This window comes from Oncorhynchus keta, chromosome 2, assembly GCF_023373465.1.
Source record: "Oncorhynchus keta strain PuntledgeMale-10-30-2019 chromosome 2, Oket_V2, whole genome shotgun sequence".
Lineage (NCBI taxonomy): Eukaryota > Metazoa > Chordata > Actinopteri > Salmoniformes > Salmonidae > Oncorhynchus > Oncorhynchus keta.
This window is the reverse complement of record NC_068422.1, coordinates 34,595,345-34,618,186: the sequence shown is the minus strand read 5'-3', so window position 1 is coordinate 34,618,186 and position 22,842 is coordinate 34,595,345. Positions and strand designations below refer to the sequence as shown.

General features: G+C 42.7%; 1 protein-coding gene across 6 annotated transcripts; it reads right to left on the bottom strand.

Annotated features, from left to right (window-relative positions):
* Positions 1-1,448: 1,448 nt before the first annotated feature.
* LOC118399643 (monocarboxylate transporter 9-like) lies at positions 1,449-17,352 on the bottom strand. Of its 6 annotated transcripts, none has more exons than XM_035795929.2 (6): positions 17,204-17,352; positions 15,370-15,614; positions 5,555-5,698; positions 4,564-4,659; positions 3,374-4,231; positions 1,449-3,091 (listed from the first exon to the last, which is right to left on the bottom strand). In XM_035795929.2, the coding sequence occupies exons 2-6, from the start codon at positions 15,572-15,574 to the stop codon at positions 2,907-2,909; spliced, it is 1,488 nt and encodes a 495-aa protein (XP_035651822.1). In that variant the 5' UTR covers positions 15,575-15,614; positions 17,204-17,352; the 3' UTR covers positions 1,449-2,906. The 6 variants fall into 6 exon arrangements, with proteins under 6 accessions (XP_035651822.1, XP_035651794.1, XP_035651798.1 ...); XM_035795901.2 differs by having other exon boundaries at positions 16,999-17,292; XM_035795905.2 differs by lacking the exon at positions 17,204-17,352 and adding an exon at positions 16,416-16,746.
* Positions 17,353-22,842: the final 5,490 nt, after the last annotated feature.

Genomic DNA, 22,842 nt, shown 5'->3' with positions numbered 1-22,842 from the left:
CTTCAAGTTTCAGCACCACAATGTAAGTACCCTAGAATCTGGATTATTGTAAATTCAATAACTATGATAAATACATAATGGGCAAGAAACATATTGTTTTGAATAAAATCAAACATATTGTTTTGAATAAAATCAATTACAGTAGTAACATGCTATCAGAGTTGACATCAAGTCCTCCTTTTCATCATAGCCTCTCCTTCTCATACTGAATAGAGTACCACAGTATGAGTTATAATACCCATAAAACCTAGCGGTCAAACAAGGAAATGGTTCCAATTGTTTCTCTACCATACAGGTAGATAATATTGATAAATGTCACCTTGTCCCAGAGAGATTTACGTGGTTATCAAAATGTCACGCCAGGGTAAGTCTACACAAAACACAGCCCTTATTGAGTGTTTCTAAAGTTCCCTATGGAAAAAATGAATGGTGGAAAAACGATTGGAACCATTTCCCTGTTTGACCGCTAGGTTTTATGGGTATCATGACACCACCACTGTGTGGCTCTATAGAACATATGCTATAGGCTAGTCCATGAGCAAGATAGTGCAGTTTTTCTTACAAGGCCTAAACAATATTTTTGGGAAGAAGCTGTTGACTCTCCTCCTGATCTGCCGCCATAGGCCTACACAGCACAGCCATTGGTCAGGCAGCACACAAAAATGTTCTTTGATCAGCAAGAGCAGAGCAGGCCGGGGCTCAGGGTTGGAATAGCCACTGCTCTGTGTAATGCAAGAATCCCAGCAAGAAATATTACTTTGCTCTGTGCTTCTCCGAGCACGCACTTTAAAGCCTATAAATAGCCACGGCTATGTATGGATCATTTGATTGAGATCACATTAAATATCCTATAGGCAGATTTGATATTGCGTGCCCAGCGGAGAATCAGAGATGAGGGGCGGCATTAAAATAATAATAATATAATATATGCCATTTAGCGGACGCTTTTATCCAAAGCGACTTACAATCATGTGTGCATACATTCTACGTATGGGTGGTCCCGGGAATCGAACCCAATACCCTGGCGTTACAAGCGCCATGCTCTACCAACTGAGCTACAGAAGGACCGCATTGGTCACACCTGAATATATAGCCTAATAAGCAACTAATTCTAAAACACTGAGAAATATAACCATTTTATTAATTACATGACCCTCCCCTGGACTAGATTTGAAAAAAAAGGCTAAACCCTCCCCTTGACTGAAATGTAAAAGCATGATCCTCCCCCATTTCCCTCAAGGCAACCATTCTGTACATGCCGGTCCATCCCTAAGAGGATGTTGCACTGCCAAAGGTCTGAATTAGGTCAAACTTTCCAAGGAGTCTCTAGAGTTTACATATGTGCTCACTCTCTAAATACCACCAAAATGTGTGCTGAAGTCAAGAAGAAAGGTCTTCAGTGATTCATATTTTATGTTAGTCAGACAAGCATTAAAAAACATCTACAATCACAATATTGAATTTAAATTTATTGGAACTTTTTTGTTGAAAATAACAAAATAGAAAGAGCGAAATATTGCAAACATAAATACTGTAACCCAGACATTTAAAAAAAGAATAAGACAGAGTGGTTCAACATCATATAAAGTGACAGTTCTACTGTTTCTAACCTTTTTGGATCACAGATCAGAGATTTCAACCCTGTAAATACTTTTACAAAGAAGCTTGACTAAGAATAAAACAATATCCCAGTAGTCTTATATTTGAGGAAGAATATAAACTGAAATATGTTCTGGTTTATTTAACTTTTTTTTAAATGGGATCTTCAAGTGACTAACAAAGCAGGTATCACAATTATTATATTTCTTAACATAAAATCGTAATGGCAATAATGAATGCCATCTTTACATACAATGCATATCTGGGACTGGTTCAGTGCATACTGTATACAAAGTTGCTTATAAACATTTAAAGAGTTGAACGTACAAAATGTAGTACAAAAAAAAAAACGACCGTACAAAAACATGCACAGACGCAAAAAACACATGAAACCATTATGAATAGGACCAGCCTGGTGAACAAATGCAGGAAAGGGGTCATGCCACAAAGAACCAACAAACTAGTTTAAGGAACTGGACCTTATTCCTGTACAGTCTCTGGTATTTGCACAGCATATTATTCAGCAAGTTCTTAGTCCGGTCAAGACAGAGTGAGGTGTTTAGTACCTCCTTAACTAACAAAAAAAAAAAAACAGTTTGGACAGTACAAGTAAAATACAGTACAATGCCAATGAACTTAAAAAGCAAGACTTGTATTCATCAGGCATAACGTGTTGACAGGCATCCCCCATCCTGGTGCTTTGGTAAGATAGAAACAAAACGTTTGTGCGGCTAGAATTGAAAAGAGTACATTAAAGTGCATTCCCTCGTTTTTTTCCAATCCCTGGATTTTTTCCAGTAAATACCTGGGAAATTCTTTCTAATTTAAATTTTGCATGGTTATACATTTCAATATGCTGAGATATTTGAACAGCCTTTTGTGTATTCAACCAACATCTTCACAGGCCATTGTTGGTTTGTATTTCTCAACTGGGTCACCAGAGGAAAATGCCTTTTCCATTTGACCCAAGTAAAGATCCAGAAATGTAAAAAAACAGCATTTATTCTAAGTAAACATAATCTATTGCATTAATTTGTTGAGAAACAATTTTGTTGAATTAGGCCTCTTAAAATGAGACCGTTATTAAAATGTTCAACATTAGGCATCTTTGAAAATTCTGTAGTTTAATGTAAGAAGTCGTAAAAACGCAATAAAGATGTATAGAAAAGGCCTACTTCTAAGCTCTTCTCAGGTACACATCTGTGAAATCTGGCACCAGGGAAAAAGAAACCTCTTGAAGGGTACAGAGCTTATCAGCAAAGATCGCTGGGAGCACTGGAGAGCAAGGCCGATGTGAAAGTTAGTGTTCAGGCTACAGAGGCAACTTTGTCACAGTTGCTGGTGTACTGAATGTCGGGCCTGTCGATGTCAGCCTTCTTTTTGTCCCAGCAGGGCAGAGCACACAGAAAGAGCGTGACTCCACCCAGGAGCACAGAGCCTCCACTGAAGTAGAAGGCCAGGTCATAGGACTGTGTCCAGTCAAAGAACCACCCTGGAACAGGAAGAAGAGAGAGAAAAAAAACAATTTCAGCAAAATCTCTCGATGATATATGAGTCAGCAAAAGACTAGCTAAAGGCCAACATCCTGAGTTCCACATTCTCACTCACGCATTAAGATTACATCATCTGTAAAAATGTTTTGACATATGGAAGAGTGATTCTATGTAAAAGCATGAACATGAAGCTGTACACGCTCTAACCTAATGACTGTAAATGTGGACCACACACACTCAGCAATGTTGACCAATGATGTCAGAAGTGGGATCTTTCTTACCAACAACAGGGGGCCCAAGCATGATCCCGAATCCACCGAAGAACATGAGGATCCCATGGGCTTGGGTCAGTTTGTCCAGGCCCACGATCTTGGTAGTGATATATGACGTTAGGGACCAGTTCCCAGAGAAGAAGCCCACCACAGCTGAGAGGACCTGCAGGCCTACGTAGCTCTTGGAGATGGGGATGAGGAGAAGGGCCGTCCCGGTCCCCAGCAGGGTGAAGGCATACAGGAACACACTGTTGATCCACCTCATGTCTGCTAGCATGCCCAGGGTCAGCTTGCCCACACCGGTAGTGATGGCTACAATAGAGACCAGGGGGATGATTTTGACCTCGTCGATGAGGCCCTCACTCTGGGCCACGTCCTCCATGAAGAGGACCGGGGGGAAGGCTCCGAGGCTGAACAGGAATATAGCTATGCAGAGGGCCATGAAGTTTCTGTCATGCAGGAAGTCAGCCGTGGAGTGCATGTACTTTGAGTAAGCCTGACGCTTCTTCTTAATAATTTTCACAATGGCTAAACCTGCCATGAACCCCCTTTTGTTGTCAGGTGTGGGGATGTCTTTGGCGTCGATGGTGATCAGGTGATCCTTGACCGCCAGCTTTTTCTCACCAGTGCCCGGTGTGGTCTTGAGGTCGTCAGCAGGCGGTTTCGTGAAAGGCTGCTCCTTTGTGCGCTCCAGAGCAGCCTTCTGTTTGAGGTAGTAGCCAGGCATGTTCAGGGGCCTCATGAAGCCGGCACAGGCCATGAGGTTGAGGGCCAAGGCCCCGATGATCAGCAGACAGCCTTCCAGGCCAAAGAGAACAATCAGCTCATTCTGAGCTGTGGCATAGAGGAACCCTCCCACACTTGTGCCTAAATGAGAGAAGGGAAACATTTAGTGTTGGCATTCCAAGAATGAGCCCTTAGACATTCATTAATATGAATTTAATAAAATCCTTGCTTAGTGGGACATCATTACCTAAAGCTACCCTCCCTCAAGGGGACAAACACAGAATGCCCCAGAACTGTGTTGTATTACCAGTGTTCTTCTTGTCATCGGTCCACTTCCCTAATCACAAGGCTACAGTGTTTCTAGACTAGAATGTTTACCTTGGCATTCCAAGACTTCCGGCTTCTGAAACATGAAAGAACTGAGCATGAAGACTTGGTGTGAACCCAGTGAGCGAAGAGGGGGGCTGAAGTACCTGTGGTGACTATGCCGAGGGCGAGGCCACGTCTCTTGTCAAAGTACTGACAGGTGATGGTCAATGTGGCAGCATAGACAAGACCGCAGCCAAGACCTGTGGACAACAAAGACAACAGAGGTATTTTGATTAGCACATTTTAGAGGAGCATGTAGCTACAGTACCTTATTTTTTACCATGTTGAAGAAGACATTTAATGTTCTGAGCAAAGCCTTGCACAGTAAACTGTGTACATTAATGTGAAACTGTGGGACTTGGGTAAGGCCATTTTAGTCATGTAATAACATATAGTGAACTCACCATGTTTAAAATATGTTGTTCTGTGATAAATATGTAACATATTAACCATACAAATAACTTTTGTTTAGTGTAAAATCACCCCAACGGTAATTTGATCCTCAAAGGATGACTGGGCGGAAAAGTGATGAGAGAATATTGAGCCACACGTGTTGAGTTTAAGGGATGGTCTAAAAATAGACACCTTCCTTCAAATATGCATGGCCTCTCTCTCAGGCCAATGCCACAGGCAGTGGCCGTCTATTGGGCTCTTTCCCCCTTAGCATGGCACAGCTGTCACTGGGTGTTAGATAATGAACTGCGATGGGTGCATTCAAACTGTTGGGGGGAGGCATCAGTCACATGGCAATCCGACTCTACCCTATTTTTATATTTCTGAATACATCCTACATATACCCTCATAGTGCATGTGTGGTGGAGCATAGACATGAACCTATTTTGAATAGACATGAACCTATTCAATTCTTCTTATGTGTCTTATCTATCATTTACTTGTGTTATTGCTTAACTGTGTAATAGTTTTATGTAATGATGAGTTAAAAACACAATTCACTTCCAACAAAACCACAGAGTAAACAAGCAACTTCCTATAATTTTTCTCACACTTGCAAGGCTAATCCTATATCTAATAGTGGATCACACAAACCGCAGACTTGCTTCAGCAGAAAAAGACCATCACGAGCCTCTCACTTACCGACGACAATCCCGTAAGAGAAGATGAGGAACTGGACGTTTGGGGCAAAGGCGCTGAGCATCAGGCCCCCTGCCACCATGACCCCACTGAAGATGGTCACAGGGCGTGCCCCAAAGTTATCCACACAGGCACTGCAGACAGGACCTGGGGGAGAAAATAGGGCAGAGAGGAAGTGAGAATTCATTGTGTGTGTGTGGGAAAGTTGAAGGTACATTGTTGAATAGACTCTTCTTTGATGACACAAAGGAATACACATGATGGAATTAATATGGTGCATTCAGGATGCATGTGGTGTTAGCAACAGATGGCTTTCCTAAACAATACAAAAGCAGCAAAAAGGAAAGTGATACCGTTCGAGGTGTACCGTACATGTTGGGCTATTTCATGGCAGGAAAACCTGATGTATCAATTTTAACCATGTGACATGGTCCCCTTTTCCTGCCCTGATATTATTTTAACCTTATCGCTCCCTATATAGGACAGAGTGCTTGTGACCCTATTCGTTCTCCTCATATGATTACAACGAGGTCCCCTTAAGCGGCACTAGCTAGTTATTAGACACCTAAGCAGAGGTAAAGGGTCAGGGAAAAGGGCAGCCTGTGATGTTCGTTCGTCATCATCCTCACACCATATCGAATTTAAAAGCACACCGAGTTACAGAAATGTATCTTACAGTGCCTTCAGAAAGTATTCACGCCCCCTTACTTTTTCCACATTTTGTTGTTTTACAAAGTAGGATTAAAATATATGTCATTTTTTGTCAACGATCTACACAAAATACTCAAATGTTAAACTGGAAGAAATGTAAAAAAATAAAAAAAATAAAAAAACTAATATGTCGATTAGATTAGTGTCAAAATCACGTTTGGCAGTGATTACATATGGGTAAGTCTCTAATAGCTTTGCACAACCAGATTTGACAATATTTGCACATTTTTTAATTTTTTATTGTTCAAGCTCTGTCATGTTGGTTGTTAATCATTGGTAGATTTTTTTAAAAGTATTGCCATAGATTTTCAAGCCAATTTAAGTCAAAACTGTAACTCGGCCACTCAGGAACATTCAATATCATCTTGGTAAGCAACTCCGGTGTATATTTGGCCTTGTGTTTTAGGTTATTGTCCTGCTGAAAGGTAAATTTGTCTCCCAGTGTCTGGTGGAAAGCAGACTGAACCAGGTTTTCATCTAGGATTTTGCCTGTGCGTAGCTCTATTCCATTTCTTTTTATCATGAAAAAAACTCCAGTCCTTGCCGATGACAAGCATACCCATAGCATGATGCTGCCCCCACCATGCTTGAACATATGAAGAGTGGTACTCAGTGATGTGTTGTGTTCGATTTGCCCCAAACATAGCTCCGTATTCAGAACATAAAAGTAATATTTTTGATGCTTTTTTTATTTATTTGTTCTATCTCTCAATTCCGTGATATCCAGTTGGTAGTTACAGTCTTGTCCCATTGCTGCAACTCCTGTACGGACTCGGGAGCCATACATCCTCCGAAACACGGCCCTGCCAAGCCGAAGTGTTTCTTGACACACTGCTGGCTTAACTCAGAAGCCAACCGCACCAATGTGTCGGAGGAAACACCGTCCAACTGGGGACAGTGTCAGCATACATGCGCCCGGCCAGCCACAAGAGTCGCTAAAACACGATGGGAGAAGGACATCCTGGCCGGCTAAACCCTCCACTAACACAGACGGCACTGGGCCAATTGTGCGCCGCCTCATGGGTCTCCTGGTCGCAGCCGGCTGCGACACAGCCCGGGATCGAACCCGGAGCTGTAGTAAAGAACCCAGATCTGGAAGCCCAGCAGGACTGAGGATACGAGACTGAGTGTAAAAGACTGTTCTTGGATGCTGTCAGTGGTGAAATGTACGAACGATTCAACGAACGCAACATCCAACTGGTGGCGGCCCTGTGTCCCCTTGACCCAGAGAGCTATGACTTTCCAGATGTGAAAAAGGTGAAACTACTACTGGATTTAAGAAAGAGATTTTGTGTAAACTGAGTTTAGTGTAGCTCGCCAGTTTTTGCCGACTGAAATCGCCCGCTCCGGCTCCAACGAGGAACAATGGACCCTGATACTGCAACGACTGTCTGGGTCTCGCTATTCCGACCGTGTTTACTGCACTGACACATGGATTGACTTTTGGGGCGTCCACAGCTATACGTCCACTTTGAAGAAGCATGCTATACCAGAGGAAAGCTCAAATAATCCACTTGGCATTTTACAAGAAGATTTTGGGGAGAATGGAATGATCGATTATTCAGGAAGTTCCACAGAGTATCAAGGAGGCTGCAACTCTTCTGAAAAGTTAAGAAACAATCTAGCGGATTGCTTTTTTATCACAATATTGGTGGTATAGCCAGTCGCATCATTTCAGCAAAAACCTAGGGTATAGAATGGCAAAATGACTTCCTTAGCCAGTTTAGGTTAACAGCCTTACTTTTGAGTGTAGGGTACAGTCCATGGTGCTGATAGAGCGCGGCGGAGATTTCGCGCCAACCTGCCAGTTCTTAGTCAAAAGCCCTCAATGGTCTCGGCATTTGAACTTTTAGGTTTATTGTGGTATAGCGTGATATAAGCAGAATTCAATATAATTCCACTGCAATAACCCAAATGACGCCCCTGGGTATTGCTACATGTCGGTATGTTTCATCATATAAATATATACATCTTATTATGGTTTTCTTGGCAGCCTATTGGTTTTCGTGGTTGTAAATATAACTATGTATTTGAATTTGATCCACAGAAGTGTATTGTGCCATATCACAACGTGTTGCTTAACTCATGAGCACCATGGTTTCCCATGTTTGAAGCGGGGCCTATAGGCTTATTTGTTTGGCAAGATAGCTGTGCATGACTGCATCTCACTGTAGGCTGTTTTGGTTATTTGGATCTCAATTCACATTTTGCTTACTGCGTTTGTTAACTGTTAATGTAACTAGCCTAAACATAAATGTTATCATGCCTTTATCGATCTAATATTTTGTTTACTAGACCTACGTGGTAGTACCGCTGTTATGTTCTGCTTTCGTTCGCAGGTTTGTCAGTATTCGAAGACTAACTATTCAGTAGTTTTGTTTGCATGCATAAATAACTAGGCTACTACTTTCAGCATTTAGTTTGCACTATTTTGATAAGAACGCACTGCAGCATTCATATCGGCTGTTTGGAATATGTGAATTAACCTATTTTGTAGCTCATTTACATTACGAAACAGCCTTGCTTTAGTTTGTAGGACGCTGTCCATTGTGCTGATACAGTGCAGCGGAGATGAGAAGCCCATGACTGCAGTGTGCAGTTTCGGGCCGGGCTCAATGTGGCGGGAGTAAACCATGGAAGTAATTGAGACGGTCATTATGCATCATTTACTTTGCAAATATTCATAGTATACTAGTGCAGTTGTATGTTTTTATATAACCAACTACCGCACCGATGATAGCATAGCGTTAATTAGCACGTGAGCTAGCTAATTGAATACAATGAGGGAATTTGGACAAATGTGCCTACTTAAGCAGTAAGCCTAGGTTTACAAGTTCAGTTATGTAATCGATTTGATCGTTGGTTTTCTCTGTTCAATGTGTGCATTGTGTTTGGCTGGCTGGCGCTAAATGTGTATCGTTGATGCCGACGGCCATTCCCTAAGTTGCACATAGCGAGTCTACAGAGCCTACACCTAGTATATACAATAATGAAATTAAATGCCTATTGCTTATTTTATGTATTTTTATTTATCATGCCTTTTATGTCTATGCTTATTTTCTTTGATGTATAGAGACACGTTAGAGTGTTATTGGAGGGTGAGTGTCCCAAAATGTAGCAAATGCAGCAGCAGTCAACTTCACTGCCCCTAATGCACATATAAGGCTGAACAATATCTGAACAATATGGTCAACAACCACAAAGGTCATGCTTCAGTGAGGCACAGAGGTACTATTTCTTTCTTTCTTTCTTGTATATATTTGAAGTTAACATTTTTTGATTTGCCCTATTATTTCCCCCAGTTACATCAGTGAATTTAATTGTGCAACTTACTTTACTGTTATTCCTCTCTTTCAGAGTTCACAATCATAAAGTGTGGCTTCAGTTGTAGAAATGTGACACACTTGCTACTGTACAGCAACAATAATCAACAGATCACAGTTTCTGAAGCACCTGCCATAGCATCAGCGTCCAGTGGCCCCTCAAGAGCACCCAGAGGCCCTTATACAGTCCCCTCAAGATCTTGTCCCCTGCTCTGACTTCTTGGGGGATCTTCTACATCCTGAAATATATTCCTGGGGGGGGATTATTATGAACTTATTGTTGTTATCATAACTATCAAACTTAACAACCTACTCTTAACTTACAGTACACTAGTAGATAAGATTTTTTGGGATGCCCATCCGATTTTCTTTTTCAAAGGAAAACATGCAGCAAAGTCGGCATTGGTGGTGCCTAGTTCTCCTGCAGAACTTTCCAATGCCGTAAGTCTTGAACATCATAAAAACATTTAATTTGCATCCTTAAAATCACTTGTTTCACTATTGCCAGGCTGACCTGAATATATTTTCATATTGAATGCATGTCATTCACACACTAAGGTCTGAAGAAGAGCGGTTGAAAGATCAAAAAAGGTGGCGAAAACAGAACGCACTACAGGTAGGTGTCATATGATGAGTGTGATCATATGATGAATATTTCAGGATGATGTTGAAGGCGAGCCCCCCCCCCCCAAGAAGTCACAGCATGTCACATCAGCATCCAGTTCTGCAGGACCAGATACTGTATAGGCTATTAGCTAAAGTAAGGTGCATTCTTGTATTACACATCCCTAGAGGTTCCCTTACATTACTTAATGACCACAATCTGTTTTCTTTCTAGACGATACTGAAAACAAAATACACAAAGTATCACCTCACTAACCCGTAATCTGCTGCCAACTCATTAAAGACTGCTATGATTTCCTAGCATTGTGCCAAGTCAAATGCAGGCCAATCCATTTAGTTTCCAAAGCTATATGCACATTGAATCAACTACTTGTTTTAGTACAGTGAATCAGTCAATCTCTGGATAGAGGAGTCAGATGGTGATGAAAACCTGAGTCTTAAATGTGACTGTTCTTGTTATGCATGTCACTTGTGCAGAGACATATTGAATTACCGATCAGACCACTGACAACCCAAGGATGTGTGTAAAGAATAGCCAATCACATCTTGTTGAACCCTGTCTCCACCTCCTTTCCATTTCACCACCAGTTAAAACAGCCCACGGTGTAAGGCTGCGTAGCCCAGCTGCCAAGTCCCACACGTGTACTGGGAGCAATCTGTATAGTCATGACATTTCACTGACCTCTGAAAAGGCGACAAAGTGAAGGGAGGCTTAGCCTGGTGATAAATGTAAACCAAGACCGTGATCTCTCTGATCTTTGAATACAGCTTGCAGACATGCAGTGAACTGAGTCCTCCTGTGTCCCCTGGTCATTCCAAATGAATGAAACTGTTCAAAGCTTTACTATCCTTCCTATTATCCTTGTCCCTTTCCCACACACACCCTCTGTATGGTCACAGCTACGTAAGGGCTCCTCCTGCAGGTATGACAGGGCTGACAGGGCTGACTGTGGGGCGGCAGGTAGCCTAGCGTTCAAGAGCATTGGGCCAGTAAACAATCGGTCACTGGTTCGAATCCCAGAGTTGGTGAGGTGAAAAATCTGACTGTGCCCTTAGTCCCTTATTGCGCCTGTAAGTTGCTCTGGATAAGAGCGTCTGCTAAATGATATAAATGTAAATTACTTATCAACCAATAACCTCAACTAAGTGTAAAGAGCACCAAAGTGCCACCAATATTGCACAGTTTTCTTCATCTACCTAGGACAAGTCAGCACTGCACTTTCACAACTGTTGATATGTAGCAGGTAAAATACTCATTTTCCCATCTTATGTGCCACTAACTTGGTTAGATAAAAACTGGTCTGCTACTTCACCCATAATGCCACATAACTGTATGTGTTTATGGAGACATTGGACCATTCTTTTGTCTGGTTCTCTGTCAGTGACATCATTAATTACACAACAGCAACCGGTGCATACCAGGTGAGACTCTAAAGGAGACAATGTAGCTGCAACTATAAAGTACATAGATACCGCCTCGCTTCGCGTTCCTAGGAAACTATGCAGTTTTTTGTTTTTTTACGTGTTATTTCTTACATTAGTACCCCAGGTCATCTTAGGTTTCATTACATACAGTCGAGAAGAACTACTGAATATAAGATCAGCGTCAACTCGCCATCAGTACGACCAAGAATATGTTTTTCGCGACGCGGATCCTGTGTTCTGCCTTACAAACAGAACAACGGAATGGATCGCATGCAGCGACCCAAAAAAACGACTCCGAAAAAGGGAACGAGGCGGTCTTCTGGTCAGACTCCGGAGACGGGCACACCGTGCACCACTCCCTAGCATTCTTCTTGCCAATGTCCAGTCTCTAGACAACAAGGTTGATGAAATCCGAGCAAGGGTAGCATTCCAGAGGGACATCAGAGACTGTAACGTTCTGTGCTTCACGGAAACATGGCTCACTGGAGAGACGCTATCCGAAAGCGGTGCAGCCAACGGATTTCTCCACACATCGCGCCCGACAAAAACAAACACCTTTCTGGTAAGAAGAGGGGGGGGCGTATGCCTTATGGCTAACGAGACATGGTGTGATGAAAGAAACATACAGGAACTCAAATCCTTCTGTTCACCTGATTTAGAATTCCTCACAATCAAATGTAGACCGCATTATCTACCAAGAGAATTCTCTTCGATTATAATCACAGCCGTATATATCCCCCCCAAGCAGACACATCGATGGCTCTGAACAAACTTTATTTAACTCTTTGCAAACTGGAAACCATTTATCCGGAGGCTGCATTCATTGTAGCTGGGGATTTTAACAAGGCTAATCTGAAAACAAGACTCCCTAAATTTTATCAGCATATCGATTGCGCAACCAGAGGTGGAAAAACCTTGGATCATTGTTACTCTAACTTCCGCGACGCATATAAGGCCCTGCCCCGCCCCCCTTTCGGAAAAGCTGACCACGACTCCATTTTGCTGATCGCTGCCTACAGACAGAAACTAAAACTAGAGGCTCCCACGCTGAGGTCTGTCCAACGCTGGTCCGACCAAGCTGACTCCACACTCCAAGACTGCTTCCATCACGTGGACTGGGATATGTTTCGTATTGCGTCAGATAACAACATTGACGAATACGCTGATTCGGTGTGCAAGTTCATTAGAACGTGCGTTGAAAATGTCATTCCCATAGCAACGATTAAAACATTCCCTAACCAGAAACCGTGGATTGATGGCAGCATTTGCGTGAAACTGAAAGCGCAAACCACTGCTTTTAATCAGGGCAAGGTGTCTGGTAACATGACCGAATACAAACAGTGCAGCTATTCCCTCCGCAAGGCTATCAAACAAGCTAAGCGTCAGTACAGAGACAAAGTAGAATCTCAATTCAACGGCTCAGACACAAGAGGCATGTGGCAGGGTCTACAGTCAATCACGGACTACAGGAAGAAATCCAGCCCAGTCACGGACCAGGATGTCTTGCTCCCAGGCAGACTAAGTAACTTTTGTGCCCGCTTTGAGGACAATACAGTGCCACTGACACGGCCTGCAACAAAAACATGCGGTCTCTCCTTCACTGCAGCCGAGGTGAGTAAGACATTTAAACGTGTTAACCCTCGCAAGGCTGCAGGCCCAGACGGCATCCCCAGCCGCGCCCTCAGAGCATGCGCAGACCAGCTGGCCGGTGTGTTTACGGACATATTCAATCAATCCCTATACCAGTCTGCTGTTCCCACATGCTTCAAGAGGGCCACCATTGTTCCTGTTCCCAAGAAAGCTAAGGTAACTGAGCTAAACGACTACCGCCCCGTAGCACTCACTTCCGTCATCATGAAGTGCTTTGAGAGACTAGTCAAGGACCATATCACCTCCACCCTACCTGACACCCTAGACCCACTCCAATTTGCTTACCGCCCAAATAGGTCCACAGACGATGCAATCTCAACCACACTGCACACTGCCCTAACCCATCTGGACAAGAGGAATACCTATGTGAGAATGCTGTTCATCGACTACTGCTCGGCATTCAACACCATAGTACCCTCCAAGCTCGTCATCAAGCTCGAGACCCTGGGTCTCGACCCCGCCCTGTGCAACTGGGTACTGGACTTCCTGACGGGCCGCCCCCAGGTAGTGAGGGTAGGTAACAACATCTCCTCCCCTCTGATCCTCAACACTGGGGCCCCACAAGGGTGCGTTCTGAGCCCTCTCCTGTACTCCCTGTTCACCCACGACTGCGTGGCCACGCACGCCTCCAACTCAATCATCAAGTTTGCGGACGACAAAACAGTGGTAGGCTTGATTACCAACAACGACGAGACGGCCTACAGGGAGGAGGTGAGGGCCCTCGGAGTGTGGTGTCAGGAAAATAACCTCACACTCAACGTCAACAAAACTAAGGAGATGATTGTGGACTTCAGGAAACAGCAGAGGGAACACCCCCCTATCCACATCGATGGAACAGTAGTGGAGAGGGTAGCAAGTTTTAAGTTCCTCTGCATACACATCACAGACAAACTGAATTGGTCCACTCACACAGACAGCATCGTGAAGAAGGCGCAGCAGCGCCTCTTCAACCTCAGGAGGCTGAAGAAATTCGGCTTGTCACCAAAAGCACTCACAAACTTCTACAGATGCACAATCGAGAGCATCCTGGCGGGCTGTATCACCGCCTGGTACGGCAACTGCTCCGCCCTCAACCGTAAGGCTCTCCAGAGGGTAGTGAGGTCTGCACAACGCATCACCAGGGGCAAACTACCTGCCCTCCAGGACACCTACACCACCCGATGTTACAGGAAGGCCATAAAGATCATCAAGGACATCAACCACCCGAGCCACTGCCTGTTCACCCCGCTATCATCCAGAAGGCGAGGTCAGTACAGGTGCATCAAAGCTGGGACCGAGAGACTGAAAAACAGCTTCTATCTCAAGGCCATCAGACTGTTAAACAGCCACCACTAACATTGAGTGGCCGCTGCCAACACACTGACACAACTCCACCACTTTAATAATGGGAATTGATGGGAATGATGTAAAAATATCACTAGCCACTTTAAACAATGCTACCTTATATAATGTTACTTACCCTACATTATTCATCTCATATGCATACGTATATACTGTACTCTATATCATCGACTGCATCCTTATGTAATACATGTATCACTAGCCACTTTAACTATGCCACTTTATTTACATACTCATCTTATATGTATATACTGTACTCGATACCATCTACTGTATCTTGCCTATGCTGCTCTGTACCATCACTCGTTCATATATCCTTATGTACATATTCTTTATCCCCTTACACTGTGTATAAGACAGTAGTTTAGGAATTGTTAGTTAGATTACTTGTTAGTTATTACTGCATTGTCGGAACTAGAAGCACAAGCATTTCGCTACACTCGCATTAACATCTTCTAACCATGTGTATGTGACAAATAAAATTCGATTTCATTTGAAGCAAATTCAGGTCTAACCACTGACATGATGTTAAGCATATCAAGTCATAGCCATGCCAAGTAAATCAATATGGAATTCTTGAACAGATGTTCAGATGCTGAGTTGAATAAATGTATGTTAAGAAATCTGTTTTATAATATACAGAATTCTGCAGTTAAGCACAGTGAACTGTCTTTGGATGATAGCATTAGCTTATACATATACAGTAACTAAATAAATAAACAAAGATATTTGGAGAATACTCACTGGCTATGAGTCCCACTCCAGAGACCAAGGAGCCGACCCATGCCGTCATGCCTTTCCCCTCCTGGAAGGTGTGGAGCCACTCTGGGTACAGGACGCCCACCGACTGGGGGGAGCCGTAGGCCAGGAACTGAGCCATGAAGCAGGCCACAATGACCACCCATCCCCAACCTCCATCCAGCGCTTTCTTTGAGGTATTAGGACTCATGCTGTCTGCTTGGATCTTACAACTTCAACAGGGAGGGTTCCTGGGGAAAACAGAAAAATAGCAAAAAGTTTTAAAAACAAGCGCAATAGACAAGCAACTGACCAAATGCATGAGAATACAGACAAAATAAATCACATGCAAGTTTGGAACCAGGAATCATGATCAAGGAAGAGATACATGTCATAAGTTGAGTTCTAAAGTAGTAGATAAATGCCAAATGCACACATGTCTTGATGTTGATGCTGCTCTTGCCTGGTCTACCAGGCAGGTCACCTCTTACTGTACTTCCTAAACAGAGTGCAACCTTCCCATCCTGCGCTGCCCGTTTTGTGCCCTCGCAGACCACACCTTGAAGGAGGGGAGTTTGGTGTCTGGACTGCCTACTTTAACCTGCCTTTTGTCTATTTTCCATAAGTTCTGGCACGAAACATTTATATTTTAGAGGCGCATCCTGTTTCCTGTGCTGACGGAAACGTTTTTTATCTTTCATGAATAATGTGGCAGGGAGCAAATTGAGCTGTGCACTACTGCAGCATCCCCTCTCTCTCTCCTTGTTTTTAAAAACAAGGAGCGCGACAAAAGTTGTGCATCTATCAACTTCCAATAAACATCATTATATGGAGGAACACCGTGCCAACTACACATAGCAACCTATTTTCTTTATTAAACTATGTTTTTTCTTGGCTTGCATTTACGAGATATTCGTTGGCAGTTAATCACCCATTGCATAGCCTACAAATATATATTACGTTGTATTTAGCCATAGCCCTACTATGTTATAATGTTGTGCTATAGTAGCCGATTGTTATTTTATTAACACAAGGAAATACATGCGACTTACCTCAACAACATAAAAAAAAATAACAGCCACAAGCACAACAACATGCAACTGCAGGATACGTGCGCGTTTGCCTACAGGGAGTTGCCATGAAGTATGGTTGGTATCCCGATAATAACTATGTATAATCGAAAAAAAAATATATACGACAACACCGGCGGATGCCGAGCGCCCGCTAGGCTATATCTGAGGTCCGGTGAGGCAGACCCGGGTCCCTCCGCATATTAGCTACGCGCACAGTATTCGTTTTATAGCCTGTAGCTTTGTTGCCGGAGACCAAACCGGTTCAAAGCTGTTTTTGCTGGTCCGGATTTGTGTGCTACCAACGTGGAGGAAACTCTGCTTCCTCTTCATCATGTGCGACTGTGTGGAGCTAGAGAGCGTACACCACACACTGCCACCGAGTAAACGCAACTGAATACGGATATGTTTTCTTCTATTTGATAATAGGCCTATCAATTCAATAATGGTAGGCTACATTGTATGCATCGTGATAATAGTGGACATAGGTGGGGTGGGGGACATGTTATTCAACCGCATGCATAGGCTATCAATTATACAAGTTAAACATTTGTAATTAGCCTACCTGTGATGATCAGAAAGCGCTTCGAAGTATTTCAAGTCAAATCAGATTGAATGTTTCTTCACAAATAGTGTAAAAGCACCTTTGAATTTGTAAAAACTAAACGGAGTAATTATTTGTTATCGCGATGAAAAATAGCTGTTTCTTTTCTCTTTACAGTGAATACAAGTGTTATATATGCACTTTAATATACACATAATAGACCTACTCTAAACGACAAGTAAAGGGATCCTCCGGAGTTAGCGCAGAAGGAGGTTATTTTGCCGGTGATGCTTGAGTGTGAAGTCTGAGCAATATTTACCAGGAACATTGTTAATATTGCGTCTGGTCCAGTCAGAACTGGTTACTTGTTGGCAAGTAGCCTAACATCAATTTGCACGGAGCGCTTGTTGCCGCTGACTGTGATAAAGCCTGGTCTCATAGACTTGACGTAACATAGTGAACTTAAATCCGGTACACTCAAATTGATATGATAGGTTACATTTGACATGGTTACATATGACAAGTTACTTAAGGCAAAAACGAAGGTAGGGTGGTTGGTCAGGGTGGAGGGGTGGACTTATAATGTGAACATCAAGTAACCAAGGTTGCAAGTTAAAATCTCATCAAGGACAACTTTAGAATTTTAGCTAACCCTTCCCTTAACACTTTTAGCTAACCCTAACCTTAAACCTTTCAGCTAGCCTTTCCCCTAACCTTAATCATTGGCCTAGCTAATGTTAGCCAGCTAGCCAACATTAACTACCTAAGTAGAATTCATAACATATCCAACTTTTTACAAAAATCTGGAAGATATTGTACATTTTTGCCAAAATCTTAACATATTTCATATTTTGAAAATTCATAACATATCATACATTTAGCAAATTCTTAACATATTGTATGTTTAACAAATTCGAAACATATCATTCGAAATGTACGAAATGAGTGATGGATGTCCACAAATGAATACATACCATACGAAATGTAACATATCATACTAAATTGAGTGGCTCGGATTTACGTACAGAATAATACCAAATGCTCTGAGGCCAGGTTGGATGGGGATGTACTTTGAGATGAACTGCCACTCACACATTCTATCCTGAACAAAAATATAAATGCAACATGTAAAGTGTTGGTCCCATGTTTCATGAGCTGAAATTAAAGATCCCAGAAATGTTCCATATGCACAAAAAGCCTATTTCTCCCCCCAAAAATGGCACACATTTCTTTACATCTCTGTTAGTGAGCATTTCTCCTTTTCCAAGATAATCCATCCACCTGACAGGTGTGGCATATCAATCAAGAAGTTGATTAAACAGCATTATCATTATACAGGTGCACCTTATGTTCAAATCAAATAGTATTTGTTACATGCGCAGAATACAACCAACAACGAGGTTGAAAAAATTACCTAAAAAAATAAATAAAGGAAACAAATAATTAAAGAGCAGCAGTAAAATAACAATAGCGAGGCTATATACAGGGGGTACCGGTACAGAGTCAATGTGAGGGGGCACCGGTTAGTCGAGGTAATATGTACATGTAGGTAGAGTTATTAAAGTGACTATGCATAGATAATAAGAGAGTAGCAGGGGGGCAATGCAAATAGTCTGGGTAGCCATTTGATTAGATGTTCAGGAGTCTTATGGCTTGGGGGAAGAAGCTGTTTAGAAGCCTCTTGGACCTAGACTTGACACTCTGGTACTGCTTGCCGTGCGGTAGCAGAGAAAGCAGTCTATGACTAGGGTGGCTGGAGTTTAAAAAAAATCATTTTTAGGGCCTTCCTCTGACACTGCCTGGTATAGAGGTCCTGGATGGCAGGAAGCCTGACCCCAGTGATGTACTGGACCGTACGCACTACCCTCTGTAGTGTCTTGCGGTCGGAGGCTGAGCAGTTGCCGTACCAGGCAGTGATGCAACCAGTTAGGATGCTCTCGATGATGCATCTGTAGAACCTTTTGAGGATCTGAGGACCCATGCCAAATCTTTTCAGTCTCCTGAGGGGGAAAAGGTTTTGTCGTGCCCTCTTCACGACTGTCTTGGTGTGCTTGGACCATGTTAATTTGTTTGGTGATGTGGACACCAAGGAACTTGAAGCTCTTAGCCTGCTCCATTACATCCCTGTCGATGAGAATGGGGTGTGCTCGGTCGTCCATTTCCTGTAGTCCACAATCATCTCATTGTTGGGGACAATAAAAGGCCACTCTAAAATATGCACTAGAGCAAAGGCTTTCCAACCCTATTCTTGGAGAGCTATCGTGCTGAAGGCTTTTACTCCAACCCTAACTAACAAGTTTTGCAAATTTGCAACAAATTGTACGAATTGCAATTCGTAACATATTGCAATTCGTAGTATATCATACGAAATGGATGATGGACATCCACAAATTAATACACAAGTAATTTTTTCCACAATTGTTTACAGACAGATTATTTCACCTATAATTCACTGTATCACAATTCCAGTGTGTCAGAAGTTTACATACACTAAGGTGACTGTGCCTTTAAACTGCTTGGGAAATTCCAGAAAATTATGCATTTAGAATCTTCTGCTAGGCTAATTGACATCATTTGAGTCAATTGGAGGTGTATCTGTGGATGTATTTCAAGGCTTACCTTCAAACTTTGTGCCTCTTTGCTTGACATTATGGGAAAATTAAAATAAATCAGCCAAGACCTCAGAAAAAATATTGTAGACCTCCACAACTCTGGATCATTCTTGGGAGCAATTTCCAAATGCCTGAAGTTACCACGTTCATCTGTATAAACAATAGTACGCAAGTATAAACAACATGGGACCACGCAGCCGTCATACCGCTCAAGAAGGAGACGTGTTCTGTCTCCTAGAGATGAACATACTTTAGTGCGAAAAGTGTGAATCAATCCCAGAACAACAGCAAAAGACCTTGTGAAAATGCTGGAGGAAGCAGGTACAAAAGTATATTTATCCACAGTAAAAAGAGGCCAATATCGACATAACCTGAAAGGCCGCTCAGCAAGGAAGAAGCCACTGCTCCAAAACCGCCATAAAAAAGCCAGACTACGGTTTGCAACTGCACATGGGGACAAAGGTCGTACTTTTTGGAGAAATGTCCTCTGGTCTGATGAAACAAAAATAGAACTGTTTGGCCATAATGATCATTGTTATGTTTGGGGGAAAAAGTGGGAGGCTTGCAAGCTGAAGAACACCATCCCAACCGTGAAGCACGTGGGTGGCAGCATCATGTTGTGGGTGTGCTTTGCTGCAGGAGACCCTGGTGCACTTCACAAAAAGATGGCTTGGTCGCAAAGGGGTCTTCCAAATGGACAATGACCCCAAGCATACTTCCAAAGTTGTGGCAAAATGGCTTAAGGATAGCACATTTAAGCTATTGGAGTGGCCATCACAAAGCCCTGACCTCAAACCTATAGAACATTTGAGGGCAGAACTTAAAAAGCATGTGCGAGCAAGGAGGCCTACAAACCTGACTCAGTTACACCAGCTCTGTCAGGAGGAAAGGGCCAACATTTACCCATCTTATTGTGGGAAGCTTGTGGAAAGCTACCTGAAACATTTGACCCAAGTTCAACAATTTAAAGGCAATGCTACCAAATACTAATTGAGTGTATGTAAACTTCTGACCCACTGGGAATGTGCTGAAAGAAATAAAAGCTGAAATAAATCATTCTCTCTACTATTATTCTGACATTTCACACACTGAAAATAAAGTGGTGATCCTAACTGACCTAAAACAGGGAACCTTTACTAGGATTAAATGTCAGGAATTGTGAAAAACTGAGTTTAAATGTATTTGGCTAAGGTGTACGTAAACTTCCGACTTCAACTGTATGTTTTATTGTGTCCTTCAAAAGAACATTCTTTCCTTAGCTCACTACGAACTGAATGCACAATAGTGTAACTATTGTACCACATCAGAGGCCAGTAGGCTTACAGCTCCATTCTGTGTTATAGAGCAACTGTATTTATCAGATTTATAGTTAATACAGTACTGACTCATGAGGAATTTGGGAAGAGTGGAGCTATGCCTTTCATGTCTGACAGATCATGCCCTTCTGTTCTGTACTTTTGGAGAAATGGTTTTATTATTTCTGAGTCCTGGACTGAGGAAAGGACAGGCAGGGTTTTTCACACTGTGGTACCCAATGTTCCCAAGGAACTTTGATACAGTTTCCCACAGTCAAACTCTGAGGGATCTTACAGGACGACTTGGAATTCATAATCCCCTTCTTGAAAAGAGAGGGAACCACAGAGAGTGAAATACAGTTAATTGCATTCTTCTATGGTATTGCAATGTATGTTACTTCTGACCAGGGTTTCCTGAAAGAGCTAACTGTACTGACTTAATAAACTATATCAATGAGTTCAATAAAGATTTTATAATAAAACATACAATTGAAGTTGGAAGTTTACGTACACCATCTGTGGGGATGTTTTTTTCATCGGCAGGGACTGGGAAACTGGTCAGAATTGAAGGAATGATGGATGGCGCTAAAAACAGGGAAATTCTTGAGGAAAACCTGTTTCAGTCTTCCAGAGATTTGAGACTGGGACGGAGGTTCTGGGGATGTGGGGATGTTTATCAGCTGCAGGGACTGGCTGACGAGTCAGGATCGAGGGAAAGATGAACAGAGCCAAGTAGAGAGATCCTTGATGAAAACCTGCTCCAGAGCACTCAGTACCTCAGACTGGGGCAAAGGTTCAACTTCCAACAGGACAACAACCCTAAGCACACAGCCAAGACAATGCAGGAGTGGCTTCAGGACAAGTCTCTGAATGTCCTTGAGTGGCCCAGCAAGAACCCGGACTTTAACCCGATTGAACATCTCTGGAGAGAACTGAAAATAGCTGTGCAGAGACACTCCCCATCCAACCTGACAAAGCTTGAGGGGATCTGCAGAGAAGAATGGGAGAAACTCGCCAAATACAGGTGTGCCAAGCTTGTAGCGTCATACCCAAGAAGACTATAGGCTGTAATCGCTGCCAAAGGGGCTTCAACCAAGTACTGCGTAAATGGTCTGAATACTTAAGTAAATGTGATGTTTTTTAAAAATGTTTTAAACATTTGCAAAAATGTCTAAAAATGTTTTTGCTTTGTCATTATGCGGTATTGTGTGTAGATTGATGAGGGAAAAAGGCAATTTAATCAATTTTAGAATAAGGCTGTAACATAACGAAATGTGGAAAAAATACACGGGGGCTGAATACTTTCCGAATGTACTGTATGTGTGTTTGTTCTGGACATGATGTAGCCTACCAATGTTAGACCAAACAGACTATAGAGAACCCCACTATGCTGCTGACATGACCCTCCAAAATTCAAAGGGGAAGTGGTGAATGATATTTCAGCAAATGTATGCCTCATTACTTTAGTTGGAAAAGATACTAACACACATCTCCCAGCAACTCTGGGAAGATGTCCAAGACTGACACCTAGGGAGGCTAAATATTTTCCCTGTCTCGCAGCATCATCTGTCCACATTCACACAAACAGAGACCTCAAGAGCAGCAACCAGCTGTTCAGTTGCATGAAACCAATCAGGGTGAGAGGGTCTGTTGTTGAAAACAGAGCCGCCCCACGGGTGAATAAACGCCAGTGTTTGCTCTGCCACCAGGTTCCGAGCCCCAGATTAAAGGGCACAGTCTCACAGCATGACTCCTTTCAGAGTCCAATCTGGATTCCTGCTTGGATTAGTTTGAGTTGTTTAGCTCTGCAACATTATGCTGTATGATGAAAAATTACACACAGAGGTGTCTATCATATCACATCTGAAAACAGCTCTTTCAACATGGCTATCGCATACATTGTTTTAATGGTTGTTCTTTTGGCCCAAATGTGTGAGTCAGTCTCCGGTCTACCCCTG

What these genes read in the sequence shown, in the direction of transcription:
- LOC118399643 (XM_035795929.2), bottom strand. Translation starts at nt 15,574, where the DNA reads ATGAGTCCTAATACCTCAAAGAAAGCGCTGGATGGAGGTTGGGGATGG. An exon ending in CTCTTACGGGATTGTCGTCG is followed by an intron (nt 4,660 to 5,554) that starts GTAAGTGAGAGG and finishes TGTTGTCCACAG; the next exon opens with GTCTTGGCTGCGGTCTTGTC. An exon ending in CCTCGGCATAGTCACCACAG is followed by an intron (nt 4,232 to 4,563) that starts GTACTTCAGCCC and finishes TCTCTCATTTAG; the next exon opens with GCACAAGTGTGGGAGGGTTC.